Source organism: Pipistrellus kuhlii, unplaced genomic scaffold, assembly GCF_014108245.1.
Source record: "Pipistrellus kuhlii isolate mPipKuh1 unplaced genomic scaffold, mPipKuh1.p scaffold_m20_p_3, whole genome shotgun sequence".
Taxonomy (NCBI): Eukaryota; Metazoa; Chordata; class Mammalia; order Chiroptera; family Vespertilionidae; genus Pipistrellus; species Pipistrellus kuhlii.
Window position 1 is genome coordinate 21,967,706 of NW_023425529.1, and position 21,191 is coordinate 21,988,896.

General features: G+C 39.5%; 1 protein-coding gene across 1 annotated transcript in view; it reads left to right on the forward strand.

The window, feature by feature from the left end:
• The window catches only part of DERA (deoxyribose-phosphate aldolase), a 98,889-nt gene that overhangs the window by 44,368 nt on the left and 33,330 nt on the right, over nucleotides 1–21,191 (forward strand). Inside the window, exon 6 of the mRNA XM_036455390.2 lies at nucleotides 7,066–7,194. Coding sequence (XP_036311283.1) covers nucleotides 7,066–7,194 — 129 coding nt within the window. The remainder of the gene's footprint in view (nucleotides 1–7,065; nucleotides 7,195–21,191) is intronic.

Below are 21,191 nucleotides of genomic sequence, written 5' to 3' on the forward strand. Positions count from 1 at the left end.
TAAGTTCCCTGTTCTTTAAAATGATTTTTTAAAAAATTAAGACAGGTGCGGAAAGGATGAGCTACTCCAGTACTTGGATCCACAGGGCCTGCATTAGACCTGTCCCAGGGCGGCTGAGTTCTCTGATCCCTGACAGTGAGCACTCCACCCTCACCTGTTGTTTTTTTTTTTAATCTGGGAAGGATGAGCAGAAGGTCAGGTGTGTCCTTCATCTCTCCTCATCAGTGTGGCAGTAGCAGGAGGGATGAGGGAGAACAGACAGGAGACAACCCTTTCTGCTGGTTGAGACACTGTATTGATTAAGCATCTACAATGTAATATAGCCTGGGTTTCTAGTACACCCACTCTCGCGACTCCTGAGAACCTCATTATAAGTCACAACATTTATTATCAGGTTTTTAATGTGACATCACTGTGCCAACCACTTCTCTGGCGTATTGTGTTTTGTTAAATTTTGCATTATTCTGACTAATTTGCAGCCGTGGTGTTTGAATTCCATTTTCATTTGTCAGTCATCTTTTATAATAGCCTTCCAAATTATTATTTTTCTGGTACGTGGGAGAATTATTTTTTTCTTCCTTTGTTTTTAATGGGGGAATTTTCAGTTTTTGTAATGTTTGAGATTTTAACAATGAATATGTATTATGTGAATATGTGAGCAGAAAAGTTAATAAGTACTCTAGGGAATAAGGTCATGATATATACATAGATTTAATGGTAAGGATATTTACAGTAGTAAAATATTGTTTATAAGAGCAAAAGATCTGAAACCTTAAATAGCTAGTAATAGAAAAATGGTTGAATAAATTATTTATGACCATGCAATGGAAGGTGGTTTAGGGATGTTATTGTTTCCAGGCCTTCTCAGAGGACAGCTTTAGGAAATATGTGAATATTCACATATACACAATGCACCCATATAAACACATCTATCTATCATCTATCTATCTATCTATCTATCTATCTATCTATCTATCTATCTATCACCTATCTATCTATCTGTCTGTCTATCTGTCTGTCTATCGTCTATCTATTTATTCCAGAACCCATGCCTTTCCATGGACAACTTTTACGATAAGCCAGGATCACATGTTTTATTTTCGCTTCTCCCTTTCTATATTTATATCCCTCTTTCTTGTCAGTGAGAAATCTTGCTCCAGTTATTCTCAGTGTATTTACTTATTTGATTAATTTCCTTGTATATAACAATATCTTTTTCCTGAGGGCTGTCTCCCTCGCCCGGTTTGGTGTACTCGGACTGTTTTCCAAGTTCTCCAGAATTCCCCACCCTCACTGGTAAAGAGTGTCTCTCGACGCACGGAAAACAATTTGAAAATGTTTAAAGGAAGATGTTTTGAAATGTAGGGGACTTTTCATTCTTTTGAGTAACTATTCTGCGCGAAGAATTTTTTGGAAGGAGGATCTCTTGCACTTACCACTGCACTTGTAATTCTCTCCACATATACAGCTCAATTGCAGTTATGTAAATCTACATCTGCTGTCCTTTCTTGCTAATGTACAGAAGCCTCCATTAGCTTTTGCATTGTTTTGCTTGTTTACCTGGAAAGTGACAGTTGAGTATGTTAAAGGACATTCTGGTTTGAGGTAGACTGGGTTACATTTCAGCCAGCAAGTCGTTGGATTTGTGTTCATCGTCTCTCTGGTTCCAAGGTGTCCATCATTGTGATGCTAAGATGCCCAGACTATGTAGACACCTCTTCTAGCGCTTCTCCTGGTTTCTGTGGCTTATGCTGGAGTGGGGTGGTCTATTTTTCTTATATGTGAGATCTATAAATTCTAATTATACTTCCATATGTGTTAGGGCAGGGCTTGCTTAATTTTGTTTCTTAAAGTTTTTGAAATTCCTGGAAGTATGTATTGTATTTAAGGAAAAAAATACGGAAAACTAGTACTGAATGATTGAATGCTTTCTATATGCCTGGTGCTGTTCTAGCCACATGTATTATTATATTTAATCTTCACAAAAAATATGTGAGCAAACTGCAGCTCCTGAGTAATTAGGCTTAAAAAAAATTGAGTAATTCCTAAAAGTTTACAAAGCTAGTTAGTAGCCCAAATGTCTTTTTTTTTTTTTTAGTTGTTTTATAGTTTGGTTTTTAAAAAAATATATTTTATTGATTTTTTACAGAGAAGAAGAGAGAGGGATAAAAAGTTAGAAACATCGTTGAGAGAGAATCATTGATCAGCTGCCTCTTGCACACCCCCTACTGGGGATGTGCCCGCAACCAAGGTACATGCCCTTGACCGGAATTGAACCCGGGACCTTTCAGTCTGCAGGCCAACACTCTATCCACTGAGCCAAACTGTCTTATTATCCCAGGAGTCTGTGCTATCCAAAGGAGCATGGGATCTGGGTGTTAAAAAAATTGTCTGTGATATAGTAAACGTGTTTCCCCAGACTGCTCTTCCAGTGCCCCAAAGAGGTTGTATGCACAGGACACAGGTCATGGTGTCCTCTACTTTTATCAGCCCCTCTGTGCTCTGAACCTCACAAGCACTCAGCCATCACAGTAAGAGCAACTCTACCGCTGACAACAACAGGAAAACAAGTGGCCGCCATTCCTTGGTGTTAACTATGTGACAGATATTGTCTTTTGCATTTTATATGTAGTAACCTATCTGATGCTTGAAATAACTCCATGAGTTGCTCGTTCCTCTATCTATGATGCCCATTTTATAGATGAGGAAACAGAGACAAAGGTTAGGTAACTTGCCCAAACCAAACAACAAATTAGTTTTATGTCGAGGCTATGAGCCCACGCAGCCAGGGCACCCCCTATGAGCTGCTTTACCATGCTTTCTCAGTAAATATCTGTTATGCTGGACTTCTGAGTTGAAAACAAATAAAAACCAATTCTAATTAAATTAAGCTAAAAGACTTAATTAGGAGGATATATAGTAACTCATTGCAGTAGTAGGAAGCCTGAAAAACCAGGCTTGGGAGACTAGTAGGATCTTAAAGGACTGGGAGCAGAGGATACAGCCAGACTGACCCCCCAGAAGAGCTTGGTCCCAGGGCCACTGCTGCCGCCGCCACCACTGGCCAATACAGTCACATGCTGCTGGCTGGTGGCCACTGGACTCTGGCATCCCCTGCTATGGCTGATGCTGCATTGTTAATAAAAATCTCTAACTATTCTGTCTTCTTTGTATCATTTACTAGGATTCAAAGGCCCAGGTTGAAGTAGTCACTTGATGTAGCCCAGCCCACATGTATTTTTATTTATTTATTTATTTATTTATTTAATAAACTTCTTTAAAAAAATGTTTGTTTTTTTTATTGATTTCAGAGGGAAAGAGAAAGGGAGAGAGGGATAGAAACATTAATGATGAGAGAAAATCATTGATCAGCTGCCTCCTGCACTCTGCCTACTGGGGATCAAGCCCATAATTCTGGGATGTGCCCTTGACCAGAATTGAACTCGGGACCTTTCAGTCCACAGGCTAATGCTGTATCCACGGAGCCAAACCAGCTAGGGTACTCAGACCACTTAAAAAAAATTTGTTTTAAACATATTTTTATTGATTTCAGAGAGGAAAAGAGAGGGAGAGTGAGAGATAGACACATCAATGATGAGAATCATTGATTGACTGCCTCCTGCACATCCCACACTGTGGGTCAAGCCCATAACCTGGGCATGTGCCTTGACCAGGAATCAAATCTGGGACCCTTCGGTCCACAGGCGGACATTCTATCCACTGAGCCAAACCAGCCAGTGTTCGGGCCACAATTATTTATTTATTTATTTATTTATTTATTTATTTATTTATTTAGGTTAATCCCGACCTGAGGATATTTTTCCATTGATTTTTAGAGAGAGTGGAAGGGAGAGGGAAAGACAGAGAGAAACATTGATGTGAGAGAGACACATCGATTGGTTGCCTCCTGCACACGCCCCTACCAGGGTCGGGGAACCTGCAACTGAAGTACGTGCCCTTGACCGGAATCACACCCAGGACCCTTCAGTCCGCAGGCTGACGCTCTCTTCACGGAGCCATACCAGCGAGGGCAGGAGGTTATTTTTGGAATCCGTGGGGGGGGGCTGCTGTGGAGTCCCTGCAGCCGGCGAGTGCGGTAGCTGTGGTGTGCAGTGGGTGTGCTGGGCTCTGGGCCTTCGGGCCACATTTTTAAAAGGCCACATTTGATAGACTTATTTATTTATTTAATTGTGCTGGGATACTCTGGGTGAAATAGTAAGAGAAAGAACCAACAACTTTCCCAATGTTGAACTCATTAATTAATATATTTGCTCAGAAAAATGTGACCCTCTTAATGTGTTGAAACAGGTCAGTAGAATGATTTGAGGAGTTGGCAGGTAGAGACTAAGAATGCACTAGTTGCATACTAGCTAAATTCAGTTAAGTTCTAAGTGATTATTTTTGTTTCATTCTCTTTGGATCATGGATTAAAGAGCATTACTCCTAGGTAGCTGATAATTGAGTTATAAAATACATTTGGGTTTTCTGGTTGAGGTTAAATGTAAGTGAGGAAATTCACTGGATATCAAAAGGCAATACTCTTTAGGAAAAGGATGGCATAAATATGAACAGGATCAGTGTTTTCCAGAACTTTGTTATGTAGGCCAAAGTTCAGTTTAACAAATGCTGTAAGAAAATATTTTCAAGCCTTATCTGATGGCTCATTGATTGATTGTAAGCACTAATCCATATAAAAACTTTTAGTGTAGTACGAGGAGTTGGATCAGGCCAAGAAACAAGACCTGGCTTGCATCACACAACACTTAATGGAAACTCATTTTACTAGAATTCTGAACTAAATAACGAATACATGATTTGAGTGCTTATAATAAGTCAGGCAATGTGCAAAGTACTTTTCATATATATTCTCTTTTAATCCTCACAATAACTCTATAAAATAAATGTTCTTATTGACACTTTTAGGATGGTATTGAGGCTAAGAGCAATAACTTGCCCAGGGCCCTACAGTATGTGGTGGAGTTGGATTTTAAGTCTACATTTGTCTATCCCTGGCTGGTGATGGCTCATGCACAGAAAGGTTGCTAGTTTGATTCCCGGTCAGGGCATATTCCCAAGTTGTGGGCTCGATCCCCAGTGGGGGTCATGCAGGAGACAACTGGTCGATGTTTCATCTCGCATTGATATTTCTTTCTTCCTCTCTCTCTAACAACAACAAAAAAAAGTTAAAAAAATAAATCTATGTTTGTCTTGACCTTCCAGCTTGCTTTTGGTGGCAACACTGTATTGTGGATTAGCATTCTTGAATTTTTAGATCAAGAAATTTCCTTGTCACTACTTCTTCGAGAACAACTTTCTCTGTTTAGATTCGATAACTCATTCTCTGAGTTAAAAGAATATAAATTGTTATCATCACATAGTCTTGTACTGTTTACACCATCCATTCTCACATGTTGTCAGATTGGATGTGTGAGTAATAATCTTATCACAGTTTAGTAAGGAAGGGCAGGGTACAGTAGGTGGTGTGGCATCTCAGATCTTCTCTAGTACTTAAAACTAGAGATTTTTAGGGACTTGTGAAAATATTCAATCTTTTCTTGAAAAACCTGTGAGACCATGTCTGGTGGCAGTAAACACTGAACTTAACCAAGCATCTTGTGATAGAATATTTGACTTTATTCGTATCCAGTTTTCCCTTTCTATCTTCAAGTTAAGTTTTCTGGGATTAGGAAGACAAGTTTTGTGCCTCTTGCTATCACTTTCTTAGATTTGACTGAGTTTGCTGATGTTTAAGTACTTTATATATTCTTTAGGAAACATATGAAGTACAGAGCTCTCATTGTATTAAAAAATGCTTATGAATGTTTCTTTCTTGTTCAGTTTAGTCTGTGTGCTTACAAAACTACTTCCTATGAAACACACATACAGAAGAAAGACAAAACCCTGTCCTTAGTCCTGATATTTTGCCGTAGGCTCAAGTTCAGGAAATGAATATGGCCAAGCTGATACAGGGTGAGAGCCCACATCCACTGGTGTCAGGACAAAAGACTGTACGGCCAAAACCGGTTTGGCTCAGTGGGTAGAGCGTTGGTCTGCGGACTGAAAGGTCCCAGGTTTGATTCCGGTCAAGGGCATGTACATTGGTTTCAGGCACATTCCCTGCAGGGGGTGTGCAGGAGGCAGCTGGTCGATGTTTCTCTCTCATCGACATTTCTATCTCTCTACCCCTCTCCCTTTCTCTCTGTGGAAAATCAATTATATATATATATATATATATATATATATATATATATATATGTATGTATGATTGTACAATAATTTTTTTCAAACATTTTATACTTACCCTACTGATTTTGTTGACTAAAATTCTGTTACTTTAACTAGGAACTGTTTTTCCTCTCGGCTTTATTTTGTTGTGTACAGCTTTATATGCGTATGGCCGAGCTACTTTGAGGGTGCTGCGTGGAGCCTAAGAAAGCCAGACGTGATTCTAGGGTCAGGGGTTAATAGGTTCAAGGCCACATCTGTAAATCCCTCCACAGCTGGTTCTGCACACATACATCCAAGGCCACCTCGACACATTTTCATCAGAGATACAGACACATACCCTGGCAGATAATGTGACAAGCTATTATGTCTTTATTGTCGTTAGCAGGGCTCTTAGGGAAGGCCTGCTTTATATTACAGGAGAACTTATTAGGTGTGAATGGGAGAGTTAATAGGGACCCGAGGATTTTTTTCTTTAGTTTGCAAAGTGGTACACCCCGTGTGTTACTTTTCTTATAAGTAACCTTCATCGGGAAGAGGTAGAAATTATTTGTAATTTGCATGTCATTATAATGATATATTTTTTTTTTAGTCTTCATGTCTCTGGACCTCGGGCCAGAGCTTGGAAACTGTTTCGTGGTAGCAAACGAAGCATTACTTGTAACAGAATGTGAACTGCAACAGAATGCTCCAGGCAATATTAAATTAGGGCGATTTTTAGAAAGTGACAAATGTTTTATATTTCCTAAATCTGAGATGGGCTCTACCAGCTCTAAACGGCTGCCAAGTCATGTTATCACTTGCCTGCTTTGTAACGGCCTCAATTATTTCCTCCCCCAGCCCTGTATGATGAGATCCGTCAGTTTCGAAAGGCCTGTGGGAAGGCTCATCTGAAAACCATCTTAGCAACAGGAGAACTTGGATCGCTCACTAATGTCTATAAAGCCAGCATGATAGCAATGATGGCAGGTAAGCATATTCTATTCAAATGATCATATCAACTGAATTGATGTTTCACAAGCAAGTGAAAACATTTGGCTATTAGCTGAAAGTGCTAACCACTTGGATTTTGGGGCGGGGAGGGGGTATCAGATATTCAGGGACTACACATACAATGTGAAGTGTCCAAGCACTTAGCTTCCTTCTCCACTCTTTGTTGGCATGTCATTGCTGCACTATCCTGATATGGCAGTAGATGGCGCTCTTGTTAGTGAATTGCCCACTGTGTTATTCTTCGATTACTATTCATTCATCAACATATTAGGGATTTCTTTAACTCTGGCTTATTCCTCTCTGTGAATTTAAGTGTTTTCTTGGGTATAGAGTATCCATACTGTCTAAGGAAACCTGTGCTTTTCTGTTAATTCTTTTTTTTCCTGAAATGTAGTCCTGAATCATTGTTTTTGATACTTTCAAATAGAAGTTGACATATTCTTTCTTTTGGTGGACAGGAGGCCTGTCCATCTGAGCTTGAGACCTGCTTGATTCCTTCTCTCTCTCACCTTCACATGAATCAGTGAGTAAGTCTTGGGAGTTCGACCTCATTCCTGTATCTCCTCTCCATTCTGAGTGCTGCTGTGCTAGGCCACTGTCATTCCCACAGGGGTCTCCTCAGTGGTCTCCTAACCAGTGTTCCCATGACTACGTTCATCTCCTTCCAGTCTGTTCTCACACTGTTGCCAGAATGATCTCTTAGAAATGATCTATTTGATTGTGGTACTCCTTGACTAAAATCCTGCAGTGACTTTCCTTTGTCTTCAAGGTAGACTGTAAGTTCCTCCAGCCTGATTTTTACAGTGGTCCTTCCCAAGACCCAGCCTGGGCTTCTGCCATCTCCCCATTCTCCCTTCACTCCATCTGCTCCAGTTCTGTGGAATTGCTTGCAGTTTTCGGTGAATATCACCGTCCAACCCTTTTGAGTCTTTGTTTGTGCTGTGCCCCTTGCCTTGACATATTTTTTGCCCAAATAACTTCTTATTAATCTTTGGATTCAGCACAGGTGTCACTCTTCTTGAGACTGGGTCCCAGTACTGCTTCTTCCCCCACTACTTGGTTCATTATAGCTTCTGTGTGCCCCCATTGCATTCTGTTAAAATTTAATCAGATAACTTGTCACACTATTCTGTGATCGAGTATTGAATTACAAGTGGCTCCATATTTGGGTGAAGATACGAGACTTTTTAAAAAAAACAAACACATATTTTATATTTTATTTTATTTTATTATTTTATTTTATTTTTTTTAGAGAGAGGAAGGGAGAGGAATAAAGAGTTAGAAACACTGATCAGCCACCTCCTGCAGACTCCCTACTGGGGATGTGCCCACAGTTAAGGTACATGCCCTTGACCAGAATAAAACCTAGGACCCTTCAGTCCACAGGCCGATGCTTAATCCACTGAACCAAACCAGGTAGGGCAATACAGACTTTTTAGGTCTTAAAACTGGGCATCTTTGAGGTCACCCTCCAGATTTTTATACTCATGTACTTTTAGAATACTCTGTCAGACTAACACTGTTCCCTGGAACTCTACTGAAGGTCAGCCTACTAGGCATTAATGATGCTCTGGTCACTGCTGCCGTATCCAGATCTCTTCTCATTCATAGCAGAATTTCTGAAAACCTAAGGATGAGAAAGAATGGGTGGTCATCAATCATGTTGGCATTACATGATGTGTAGTAATAGAAGACTGTCGGCAACTCTTAGGAACCTACAGGAGCCTCCCTTTTCATGCTCCTTGTCAGGACAAGGGATTGCTAGCCCAGAATGCTGTCATTCAGGATGTAATGAAAGTATATTTATTCTGGGACATCAGCCAACCCTATCCTAATCACTCCACCTACTGTTCATGACAGGAACATGGTAGTAAGTCATCTCCTTTGGGCTCCTCTGTTCCACCCTTTCCTCTCTCCGTCCACAGACAAATGCCTGATTTGAAACAGGCTCTCCCCTGCAACTTCCTGTCTACTCTTTCCCTGTCCAAGTTGTTGTTTATGTCCTTCATTTAACCGTTGCATACTTCCTACTTTAAAATAATATTTCTTAATCTGCATATCATTCCTTGAGTTGGTGAAGTTTAAAAATAAGTCTCCTGTCTACAGTCATGAAACTAAGAGATTGCATATAGTCATTATTTGAACCCAGGTCTTCTGATTTCACCTTTTTTTCTTCTTCTTCTTCTTCCCCCCCCCCCCCCCCCCCCCCCCCTGTCTTTCAAAGGCACTGTGCTAGATCTTGGCATGAATTAAAGACACAGTCTTGTGCAGTGTCTTATGTGGAAGCATCCAGCATACTTCCTGGCCCACAGTTGTGCTTCCTATTATGTTAAGAAGATATAGAGTAGAAAAGAAGTAATTTTAAAATTTTGAAGAATTAAAAAAAAATTGAACTAAATTCACAATGCTTCCCATTTTTATGATATTTAAAATTTTTTTTTAATCAATTTTATTCAAGTAAATTTATATTCAATAAAGTTCAGGTGTTTAAATGTACAATGTGATGAGTTTTGACAGTGAATTCCGGTTGAATTCTGCCCCACTTATAAGCACTGATCAGATTTTATCACTCGCCATAAATTAGCTCTGCTAGTTTTAGAATACCATAGAGACTTTTGTGCTTGTCTCCTCCCCATCAAAGATAATGGGGTTGAGGTGTATCCATGTTGTTCTGTGTATGTGTTTGCTTATAAGTTTTCCATTGTACAAATATGCTGAGTTGATAAATTTATTGATAAAAAGTTGTTTCTAAAATTATTTTATTAGTTTGATTTCTACAGGATCAGTAGTTATATATACCCTGTTTCCCCGAAAATAAGACAGTGTCTTATATTAATTTTTGCTCCCAAAGATGAGCTAGGTCTTATTTTCAGGGGATGTCTTATTTTTCCATGAAGAAGAATACGGTACACATTTATTGTTAAATGAAAATAAAGGAAATTTATTACCTGTATACGGTAAGGTAGTATGGTAGTTATCAACACAAACCAGACAAACTGTGAATCCTACAGTATCAAGAATTTACTCATTTATTCAATGACAATCATGTCATCATCTTCTGGAACATCATCATAACAATCCAATTCCTGAATTTCCTGGTGAATTTCTTGTGACTCCATTTCTTTCAGAATCAGTGGACCAAATCTCTCATGTTTAGTCTAGGGGGGGCCTTATTTTTAGGGGGATGCCTTATATTTCACTCAGAAGGAAACCTGTAAGTAGGTCTTATTTTCGGAGGATGTCTTATTTTCGGGGAAACACGGTACTTCTTTATTCCTTATACTAGAGGCCCGGTGCATGAAATTTTTACAAGAGTAGACTTTCCTTTTCCCGGCTGCTGGCAGAGGCAGCTGGAACCCAGGCTTCCCTCACAGCCCTGGAACCCAGGCTTCCCTCACAGCCTCCTTATACTAGAGGCCCGGTGCATGAAATTTTTACAAGAGTAGACTTTCCTTTTCCCGGCTGCTGGCCTGGCATCTGGAACCCAGGCTTCCCTCACAGCCCTGGCTTCATCTGCAAAGTTATCTGGAAGGAAGTCTGGTCTAATTAGCATATTATGCTTTTATTATGATAGATTGGTCATTATTGCTGTTATTACTGTTTTGTTTTTGGTTTTCGTTTTTGTGGGTTTTTTTTGTGTTTTGTTTTGTTTTTTTTTTGGTAGAAAATGAGTCTTACTAGGAGGCTGCCAGTTTCATTGATCTGTTCAAAGAGCCAATTTTTTGCTTTATTGTGTAATTATTTAGTTTAAAATACTTTGTAATTTCCCTTTATTTTCTATCTCAAATTTTAAGCTCATTCAGTGAAATTGATGCTATTGTACATATTTTATTTTTAAAAAAGATTTTCAAAGTTAATTTTTAGAGAAAGGGGAAGGGAGAAACAGAAACAACGATGTGAAAACAAAACATCGATTGGCTGCCTTCTGCATGGCCCCTAGTGAAGATCATGCCCACAACCTGGGTACGTGCCCTGACTAGGAATCGAATCTGCGATAATGCCCAACTAGCTGAGCCAGGGCTATTGTACATGTTTTAGTTTTAGAATATCCATTTGATTATTTATTATAATTTTCATTTCCCTGCTGCACTTTTCTATTTATTCACTCATTGAGATTATGTTTTCCTTTAAGTCCTCAAACTGTTATTACATATTTGGATTATTTTAGAATGTATCTTAAGCTGCCAATTTTCCAGTGCCTAAAAATAGTTGCCTTATATATTCTGTTCAGTTGTAAAGTTATTTATAGTAAGAAGGTAAGTCTTGGCAACACTCTGTTGAGTCTGGAATTTTTTTTATTGTTTTTGTTTTTTAAATATTTTAGTTTCAAAATCTTAAAAGAAAGATTTATCAATTACATTCATAATTTATCTTCTAATTTTGATAGCCATTTTAATTATTGAAAAAATAATTCTCTGGAGATAAAGCAGAGATATTATGTTATCTGATATTATACGCATCATTATAAGTATAAAAACTTAGTTAACCAGGGTATTTTCATTTTTGGTTAAATAAATGATTAGTATCCTACTTTCCCTTTAATCTTGTTTAGTAATCTTTAAAATGTCTTAGGGGAAGAAGCATGGTCATTGGAGTACTAAAACCTGCACTCTTTTTCTATGCTGCACATTTTGTGACCTTGAGCAAATACATTAATCTGATTATCAATTGAAATGAAGTAATTTATATGACTACATTATAAACTATAAATTAAATACTTTGCAAATTACTAAAAATATTAGTATACCTCCCTACCTCATCCCACCTCAATAAGGAACATAATTGAATCTTTTTTCACCCTAGACTATTACAAGGCATCATTCAGGACTTCAGTTTTCAAAGTCATTCGGTATAGCTTTAGGAAATGTAAGATATTGAGCTGTATTTCATTCTGTACTTATCCCAAAGCTTTACTATGTTGGTAGGATTGTTCAATGAATCTTAGATAGGAACTCGTTTTGTCAACTCTTGACTCTTCTTGATAAAGAAAGGTGTAAAAAGAGTCTGATTAGTTGAGAATAACAATTAGATGTGGTTCAGCTACGTTTTTTATAGTACATCTCAGCTCTCTTTGTCATCTCCATTCTTTTACTCTGGAAGCTAAAGCAGCCACCTCTGTCCTTTTGATGTGTATTCAAATAAAATGTGACTTAACTGGAAATCACTTACTGGTAGAAATGAGCCACAATGATCCAAAACCAAGCCATGAACCAGGGGGAAAAGGAAAGATGACACATTAAAAATGTAATCTGGAATAAAACAATAGCATCTCACATTTTTTTGAGCATTTACCATATGCCAGCGACTTAGGGGATTTATGTATGTTTATATTTGCTCTTCACAACATCTCTTATGAGGTAGGTGCTCTCCTGTGGTAAAATAAGAACAGCAGTTCAAAGGATATTTTTGCTTCCATTCCATATGGTCATTATTGACATTTGGAAATATTCCAGATATTTCTGTCTTTGTTATTTATTATTTTCTCTGTCTGCTATAGCTTCCCCCTCTCCTCCCCTTAACGGTTTTTAAAGCTTTTAATAAAATTTCCAAACTCTGTCAAATCTCTCCATGATCCTCTAAAAGCTGAATTAATTAATTGTTCATACTGTTGCGCTCCTCGGACAATTGTAAATACCGTTAGCATTGTCAAATAGTATTACCATCAGCTCTACTTTTTTAGATTTTTTGCAAAACTGTAAACTTCCATGAGACAAAGGACTATATCTTACTTATCTCTATTTCCTGTGATTATTATGTGCCTGGCATGTAGGAGAGCCTGAGACAATATTTCAGAATATATGAATGAATCGGAAAGAAAGATAGCAATATAAGGAAAAGTGAAAACAGGAAAGTGAAATGTGAAGATCTAGATTCATCTTTCCACACGTACAACAGCTTTATGGAGTTTGGACATGTAATTTTGAGAGTAAACCATGAGCAGGAGATTATATATCCACTAGAGGCCCAGCGCACGAAATTCGTGCACTGGTATGGTCCTTAGGCCTGGCCTGTGATCAGGGCCATTTCCCTGGCAGCTGGCTCTGCCTCCCATCGCCACCCACCCTATGTTCCCAGTTTGGTTCCCCATTTGCCATTGGGTGATTGGTGCCTGCTGGCTGGGGGAAGGGACCAAGAGGCTGGCCGTTCTGCCTGCTTGCCAGACTCACCCTCTGCCACCGGTTGCCCTCTGTGTGTGGGGTGACCGGCGGGGCTTGGGTCTTGGCCTGGCGCCGCTCACATCCGCCACCACCCACCCCAGGTTCCCCATTTCCCATTGGGCAATTAGGGCCTGTGGGCTGGGGGCCGCTCCTGCGTTGAGCGTCTGTCCCCATGTCATAACGACTGGTTGTTCTGCTGAACAGTTGTTTTGCATATTACCCTTTTATTATATAGGATGGCATTGTTTAGGCCCCGGTCGCCAACTTTCGGACCTGACAGACCACCAGTGGTCTGCAGACCCATGGTTGGCGAAAGCTGGTATAGGTGATCCAAGTAGTGGTATATGACATTAAAGGTTTGTGAGGATTTTGAAGTAGCTACGGAGGCAAGAAAGTACTGAGGAAACCCTTTTGCTTTAGCTTTTTGTAAAAAAACAAACAACTGGATCTCTCATTTGCATTAGTGGAAATGCGATGAGAGAGGTATGAATAAAGGAGGAGATGAGGCAGGAGGAAACGATTTGAAGGGAATATAATCAGGAAGGAGATAGGAGAGCTATATATATATATTTTTCCATTGAATTATGTAAGAACAAGGTGATAGGAAGTAAGATAGAAAGGAAAACATGCTTGCAGAAAAGAGAAGTATAAAAGCAAATCAGTCTCTGCTAAGTGCACAAGTTGAGAATAATGCCAGTATGTAGAAAAGTGGCTTTATCTTTATCTTTATGGTGGGCTGTTCGCACTCATGCAACAGTTAACAAGCTCTGCTCTGAAGTTATTCTAGACCTTATCTTTGGAAATAATGCAGGCCTGATAAATAAGGTTGGAGGAGAAAAACACTGAAGATGCAATCATAATGCCATCAGGTTTGAATTGCTGATGAAGATCTGTGGGAAGAGTACTAATACGAAAATATGGGGCTTGAGAAGCGCAGACCTTGAAGGAATGCAAAATGAGTTTGGAACTTGGCTGGGATTTTGTAATGTGTAGGTAAAAACAACAACACAAAACTAGGAACCAGGGGAGGGGATATATGAAATTAAACCCAATAAAAGCAACATCACACAGGAACAATGAGATGAAGCAGAGAAATAATATATAATGGAGATCATTAAAAAATGCTGAAGTAAAGGGGAAAAGTTGGGGAAAACTTGCTATGAAGGAAGGAAACCAAAACCCTATAAAGATGCTGCGATTAATAGAAAATTAACATCTAAGAGTTAAAAAGACAGTTACAGAAATTTAAATATGAATCAGATAGTAGAGTAAATGACAGTGTAGCTTTGCATTTCTAAAGATTGTCACAAGTCATACCAAGTCCTTTGTCTTAGGCTGGCAAATCTTTGTATACTCAAGGAATATTGATCCAGATGGCACATCTAGACTCCTACGGTGTTCCAACACACGCTCTCTCTCTCTCTCTCTCTCTCTCTCTCTCTCTCTTTCTCTAAATAAGATTTGCTTTTCATGGGAAAAGCATTTCAATTTATGAAAAGGTGTGCTGCAATGGAAAGTTCATCAATGGGAAAAGCATGAGACTTAGCTTAAGAGATAAGGATTTCAAGTGTAAACTTATTTGAAGTTTCTTAAACTAGCCCTGAAAATGACAGCGCTTATAGGGCAAACACTAATTACCTTGACATCTCATTCAGGGAGTTACCGTATTTTTCGGACCATAAGACGCACTTTTCCCCCCCCCCAGAAGTGGGGGGAAAAAGTCCCTGCGTCTTATGGTCCAAATATAGCCTACACATATACTTTAAAAAAAAAAGTTTTTTTACTTGCCCGGCTCTGTGTGGTCTCTGTGTGCTTGCCCGGCTCTAAAATGGTTCTAAATGCTGCTGTTTACTTTACAGGGTTGATTACATGTGTTTATGACTGTGATGTTGGGTTTTAATGCACATAAAATATTTTAGGACACTATTTGTTTCAGAATCTTTTTTTCTTCATTTCCCTTCTCTAAAAACTGGTGCGTCTTATGGTCCGAAAAATACGGTAATTTAAATTCTGAACCCCAGGCAAAAAATTCAGGAAGTTTACCCCCATGCACCACGCCCTAGCCATCCTCTGCAAGTGCAAGATCAGGAGCTCTGTGTAAGGGAGGTTATATTCCCTGGCCTCCCAGCACTGCAGGTGCTACTGAATCTGGAATATGCATATCATGTTAAAGAAAAGGGTAAGTCTATATACATTGACACAGAAAGCACTTTCTTTACTTCCTCATGGCTGGGCTTCTGGGCTTAAAAAAGAAAAAAAGGAAAGAAGAGCTTGTAAGCTTATTTTTTTTATGTGGTATATACTAGTCTGTGTAAAATTTCACTGTGTGAGAATTTAAAAAATGTAGCCTACCTTATTTTTTTAAAAAAGATATGTATTTTTATTTTAAAGATGTATTTTAAAAAAGATATGTATTTTTATTGATTTTATAGTGGAATGGAGAGGAATTGAGAGATAGAAGCATCAGTGATGAGAGGGAGTCATTGACCAGCTGCCTCCTGAATGCCCCACACTAAGATTGAGCTCAAAACTCAGGCATGTGCCCTGACCGGGAATTGAACTGTGACCTCCTGGTTCATAGGTTGACACTCAACCACCATGCCATGCTGGTTTGGGCAGTCTATCTTATTTCAAAATCATATCACTGCCTTCTCCAGATCTGGCTTGCCTAGAGAAATCCATGGCTACACAGGCTAATAGCAAGGGCCTAGGAAATGCTTGCTGATGGGTTCAGTTATTAGGTAAAGGGGAATCAACAGTTGTATTTGTAAACAACGTATGTAAAATTAAGATTTTTAATAAATCAGTATTTTCCCATTAAAAACAAACCTTAAGCAATTTTTTTGTGATACATGATAGATGTTAGACATGTAGACATTTGCTCTTGTCTCTGAGATTGTGCTATTTATTCATTTGACACATTAACTTTGGTTATTATCTGCTGTCTGTGCTAGTTACTGATCTACTAGCAAACTCTGAAATGCTGGGAAATTAGAATTCTTGAATGGGTATACTTGATATACCTATTTGTTGAGTGAGGAAATAAAGGTTAATAAACCATGTGAAATTTGCATATTTGTTTTGCAGTTGTCCTAAAAGGGAAATAAAGGAAGTACCTTCTCTTTTAGTAGATGAAACGTTGAAGCTCAGAAGTTAAGTGACTAGACTAAGGCTATACATTGAGGGTGTGCAGAATTCTGAAGGACTCTTGACTCCAAATTTCATGCTTCAGTTACTGCATACTCCTGTTTTCCACCCTGCAATTGATCTGTGTTTAACCTTTGGAGGCAAAGATGTATTTCTTTCTGGTCACTGAATGAGATTTATATATTGAATTGTAGTTTTCTATCAAGGACAAGTAAGACAGGAGGGAGACACTGTGTTTGGAGAAACACTTAGAGGGTGATAGACCTAAATAAACATAAAAACAAAAGCCAGCCCATGATAGGCCCACAGTAAATCCTTGTTGAAATGAAGGGAAAGGATGCCAAGAACACCTTCACCTCAGACACTTCCACTGTTTTGTGTGTGTGCGTTTACCTGTTCCTCAGATGGTGCCATGGTGATACACTGGGAATATTAGCAAGGACATGACTTAACAGCTGCCCTTGAGTTCTATATTAATGTTCTTGTGTATTTTCAGATTCCCCCACCTGGGGTACTGAAAAAGCAGTTAGGGAGTGACAGTAAAAGTGGACCATCTTGTCCATCTGATGAAGGAGGAGGAGAGATGTCAAAGCTGAGGGCAGTCTGAGGATGAAGAAGCAGAAAGGGTAAGATTAAAGGGGATGGGAGAGAGGAATAGTATTGGAGCATATGCAGAGGAATCTCTCAGCATGGAATGGGGAAATGGAAACCTTCCCATGAAGAGTGATTGGAAGGAAAGTGGATGTCTTATTTGGGAAGAGAGCACTCATTGGGGTTGTGATGTTGTGTTCAAATACTTGTAACACACACACACACACACACCTATGCTGTAAAAGGATGGTTGCTCTTTCTTACCCCAAGGTAGGAGGGTCCAACTTTAAGAAGTATGGGAAGCCTTGCTGGCATAGCTCAGTGGTTGAGTGTTGACCTATGAACCAGGAGGTCACGGTTTAATTCCCTGTCAGGGCATATGCCTGGATTGAGGCTTGATCCCCAGTGTAGGGCATTCAAGAGGCAGCTGATCAATCATTGATGTTTCTATCTCTTTTTATCTCCCTTCCTCTCTATGAAATCCACAAAAATATATTACAAAAAAAAGAAAGAAGTTATGGGAAGATGGAGTTGACCTGGTATAAGAAATTGGATGGGCCACATCAGGAGGTAGATGTTTAAATCACAAACTTGATGTCAACCTAAAAGAATTATTGTTAGATTAAATGTCACTTAGCATCCATTAGGGATGCTTCTTCTGTGTGTGTGTGTGTGTGTGTGTGTGTGTGTGTGTGCATGTGTGAAATAGACAGGGCTCCAAAATGTGGAAACAATGGGGAAGGAGGAGTGTATTGGTTTCCTAGGAATCCTATATAATAAAAGGCTAATATGCAAATTGACCAAACAGCAGAACGACCAGTTGCTATGATGTGCACTGACCACCAGGGGGAAAATGCTCAATGCAGGAACTTCCCCCTGGTGGTCAGTGTGTTAGCACAGGGGGAAAACCGCTCAGCCAGAAGCCCTGAGCCAGGCTCATGGCTGGTGAGTGCAATAGCAGTGGTAGGGCCTCTCCTGCCTCCGTGGCAGTGCTAAAGATGTCCAGGGAACAGGCCTAAGCTGTCCGTTAGACATCCCCTGAGGGCTATTGGACTGAGAGAGGATGCAGGCTGGGTTGAGCGGACCCCCCATCCCCAGTGCACGGATTTCCTGCACAGGGCCTCTAGTGCTGTATAACAAATTAACTCAAACTGAGTGCTTCAAACTACAGAAATGTAGTCTCATGTTCTGAAGCATAGATGTCTGAAATCAAGGTATCTTCATAGTCCTGCTCCGTCGGAAATCAGTAGGGGAGAATCCTTCCTTGCCTTTTCTAGATCCGGGTGTTTGCTGGCAATATTTGGTATTCCTCTGTCATGTGGCTATCTTCTTCCTTTTTCTCATAAGGACACCCGTTGTATCATTTCCCACCCAATGTAGTAAGACCTCATGCTTAATTAATGAATTACATTTGCAAGGTCACTCTTTGAGTGACTGGGGGTTGGAACTGGGATTTTGGAGCGGGGTGAGGGGGAGCACAATTCAATTCATAAGAAAGAGAAAGAGGATTCTTGCATTGTGGTTCTATTATTTCCCATGAAAAGACCCGAAGAAGTCAGGGAAAAAGACTCTTGAGTCAAACCAGCAAACTTAAATTCAGGTACAAAAGATTGATTTTTTTCCCCCCTCTGTAAACAATGTTGGATGGTTTTGTAGGTAGGGGAAATCTAGTAGATATTAAATATTTTTATCTGCAAAAAAGCATTTGGTAAGGTTCTCAATGGGAGATTAATGGCTAAAATAAAGAATGAGGCATTAGGAGATAAATTTGCTTATGAGCAAGAGACAGAGACTAACAGCAGAAAGAAATACTTTTTAGATTGGAAAGGAGTGACATACAGCCCAAGCCAGGAATCCGTTTGGGGACCTATGGGTTTTTCACTTTATTTTTATTAGACTTTGTAATAAAAATACAGATCTTCAAACCGTCCAAGACAGAGTGAGTAATGCTACAAGCATCAGTAATCAAAAGTTATTCTCTATCATAAACTAAATGACTGATAATAAATACTGACAGAACACTACACAATGTGCCATAATATTATAAAATGGAGCCAGCGATTCTCCTGTGTTCTCCTTTCTTCTGCATGGCTGAATATTTCTTTATTTGCTTTTTAAAAAATATTTGCAGGTTTCTGGGTTTAGCCTACAAGCCAAATAAATGCAAAAGTATTTTTTTTTTTAAACTTGGAAAGATGTGTTAACAGAGGGAAAAATTGGTCGAAGCTAGACAAAGGTTGTATTGGCGTCACTCGCATAAAGAAATTAGGGACCTTGTATGTTAAATTGCTCAGCAAGCCGTGCAGGAGGAAAACGACTTAAGAAGTGAGGGGGCGTTATTGAAATCATCAGCTTGTGACTTTAATGGAAGCATATGCAAAAAAGCCATTGTTAGAATGATGAAACTACACCTCTGAGGGAGTTGAAATCCTATGGAACTTTTTTTTCCCCCTTTTAAAAAATTTAACACAATGGCTCTCAAAAAATATCCATAAAATTTGGTGATTGTATATGTTACTTTTGTCCTCCCAGGAACTAGTTAGTATGTGGGAAACATACTTTTCATATTGGAATTGTGCCTGCCAGTCCTTTTGTCTAAGTCACTAAGAGGTTTTTACAAATTCACGTCTGTTTTCCCTTGATTTGTACATTGTCAGGGAAGCCAAGAGAAATGGAGCAACTAAACATTCAAAAGCTAACTCGTGAAAGTTGTGAATGCTTTGAAACTAAAAAAAAGGATCGTGAAGCATAAAGAAGTCTCATTAACCGCGAAGCTTCCATTGGGTAGGTGGGAAAACCAAGATGCCGCGAAGACGTGCATGTTAGCTTCCCCCTCCGCTTCTTCACAAGGATTTGAAGTCTGCTCTGTGCCAGGCACTGCGATGAAGGTCACCCACAAGATACCTTTACTCCAAACACTGTGTGGTAGAGGAAGGATGATCAGAGTCTCATTGGAAACATAACCCTGGGGCAGTGATTGTAGCTGGAGACAGGGACTTTCCCTTCGGAAGCTGTTGTAACAGCCCAGCTGACCTTGGTGAGGAGCTGAGTTGTGGTAGTGAGTGTGGTGGGAACGATAGAGGAGTAGACAGCTATGGGAAGGAGTAAAGGGGCAGCATGAATGGAATTTGGGGAATGATTGTGTACCAAGCTGGGAGGGAGAGGACAGAGCAGCTCGTAATGGTGCCGCCTGTCAGCATAGGGAATTTTTCCCAGGCCAGGAGTCCAAGCCTCTGCTTCCCCCTATGGGACCTCCTTCACCTGTTCCTTCTGTTGTTGGCTTATGGCAGGACGCACCTCCGTCTCACCACTTGCCCTCTCCTTTTTTGTTCTTTAACCAGAAAAATAAAAATTAAACGTCGGTGAGGAGATCTGATTCAGGCTATGAAGATAAAAGAAAGAGAGGCTCTCCTTCTGTTTAGAAAACATGAGCAAGACAAGGCATGTCAAGTGAAATGAAGAACAAATACAGTTGTTTCAGTGATCTGGGAGGAAAAGGAAATTCATGCTTTTACGTGAATTATGGGGGTGAGGCTTTGTCTTCTAGTGACCCACAAATGAGTGGTATAGTGCGCCTTTTGTAAAAAATTTATCACCAACTGGGGCATCCGAAAGCCTGTTTCCTATGCTGCGAAGCTGCTAAATTGGGCAGGGACAGCAGAGGAGGCACTGAATAGTCCATGAAATTGCGAAGAATTTAGATCATCCATGTCACACAAAGCCAGCAAAAGGCTGTTTGTAGAATGTTAGCTGCTATCACACTGGTTTGATATTAACATTCTAGTGAATAATTAAAACATCCCTGTTTATTTTTTAATAAAAAGAAAAAGCATATAAATTTCCTCAGAGTGTATCATGTTACCTATATTTGCATTCACAGATTGTGAGGCTTCTGACTAGTATTGTAGCTGGATAACTGAGACTGTTAAAAAGCACATTGTCTTCTGCCTTCCACAGTGTCCTCCTTTGACAGTCTTCATTAGTGTAAGGCCTTTCAAAACTATAAAAATCTCTAAAACTACTTTGAGACATTTTCATTGGAGATGGTATTTTCTAAAGTGAGTGGTTATTACATAT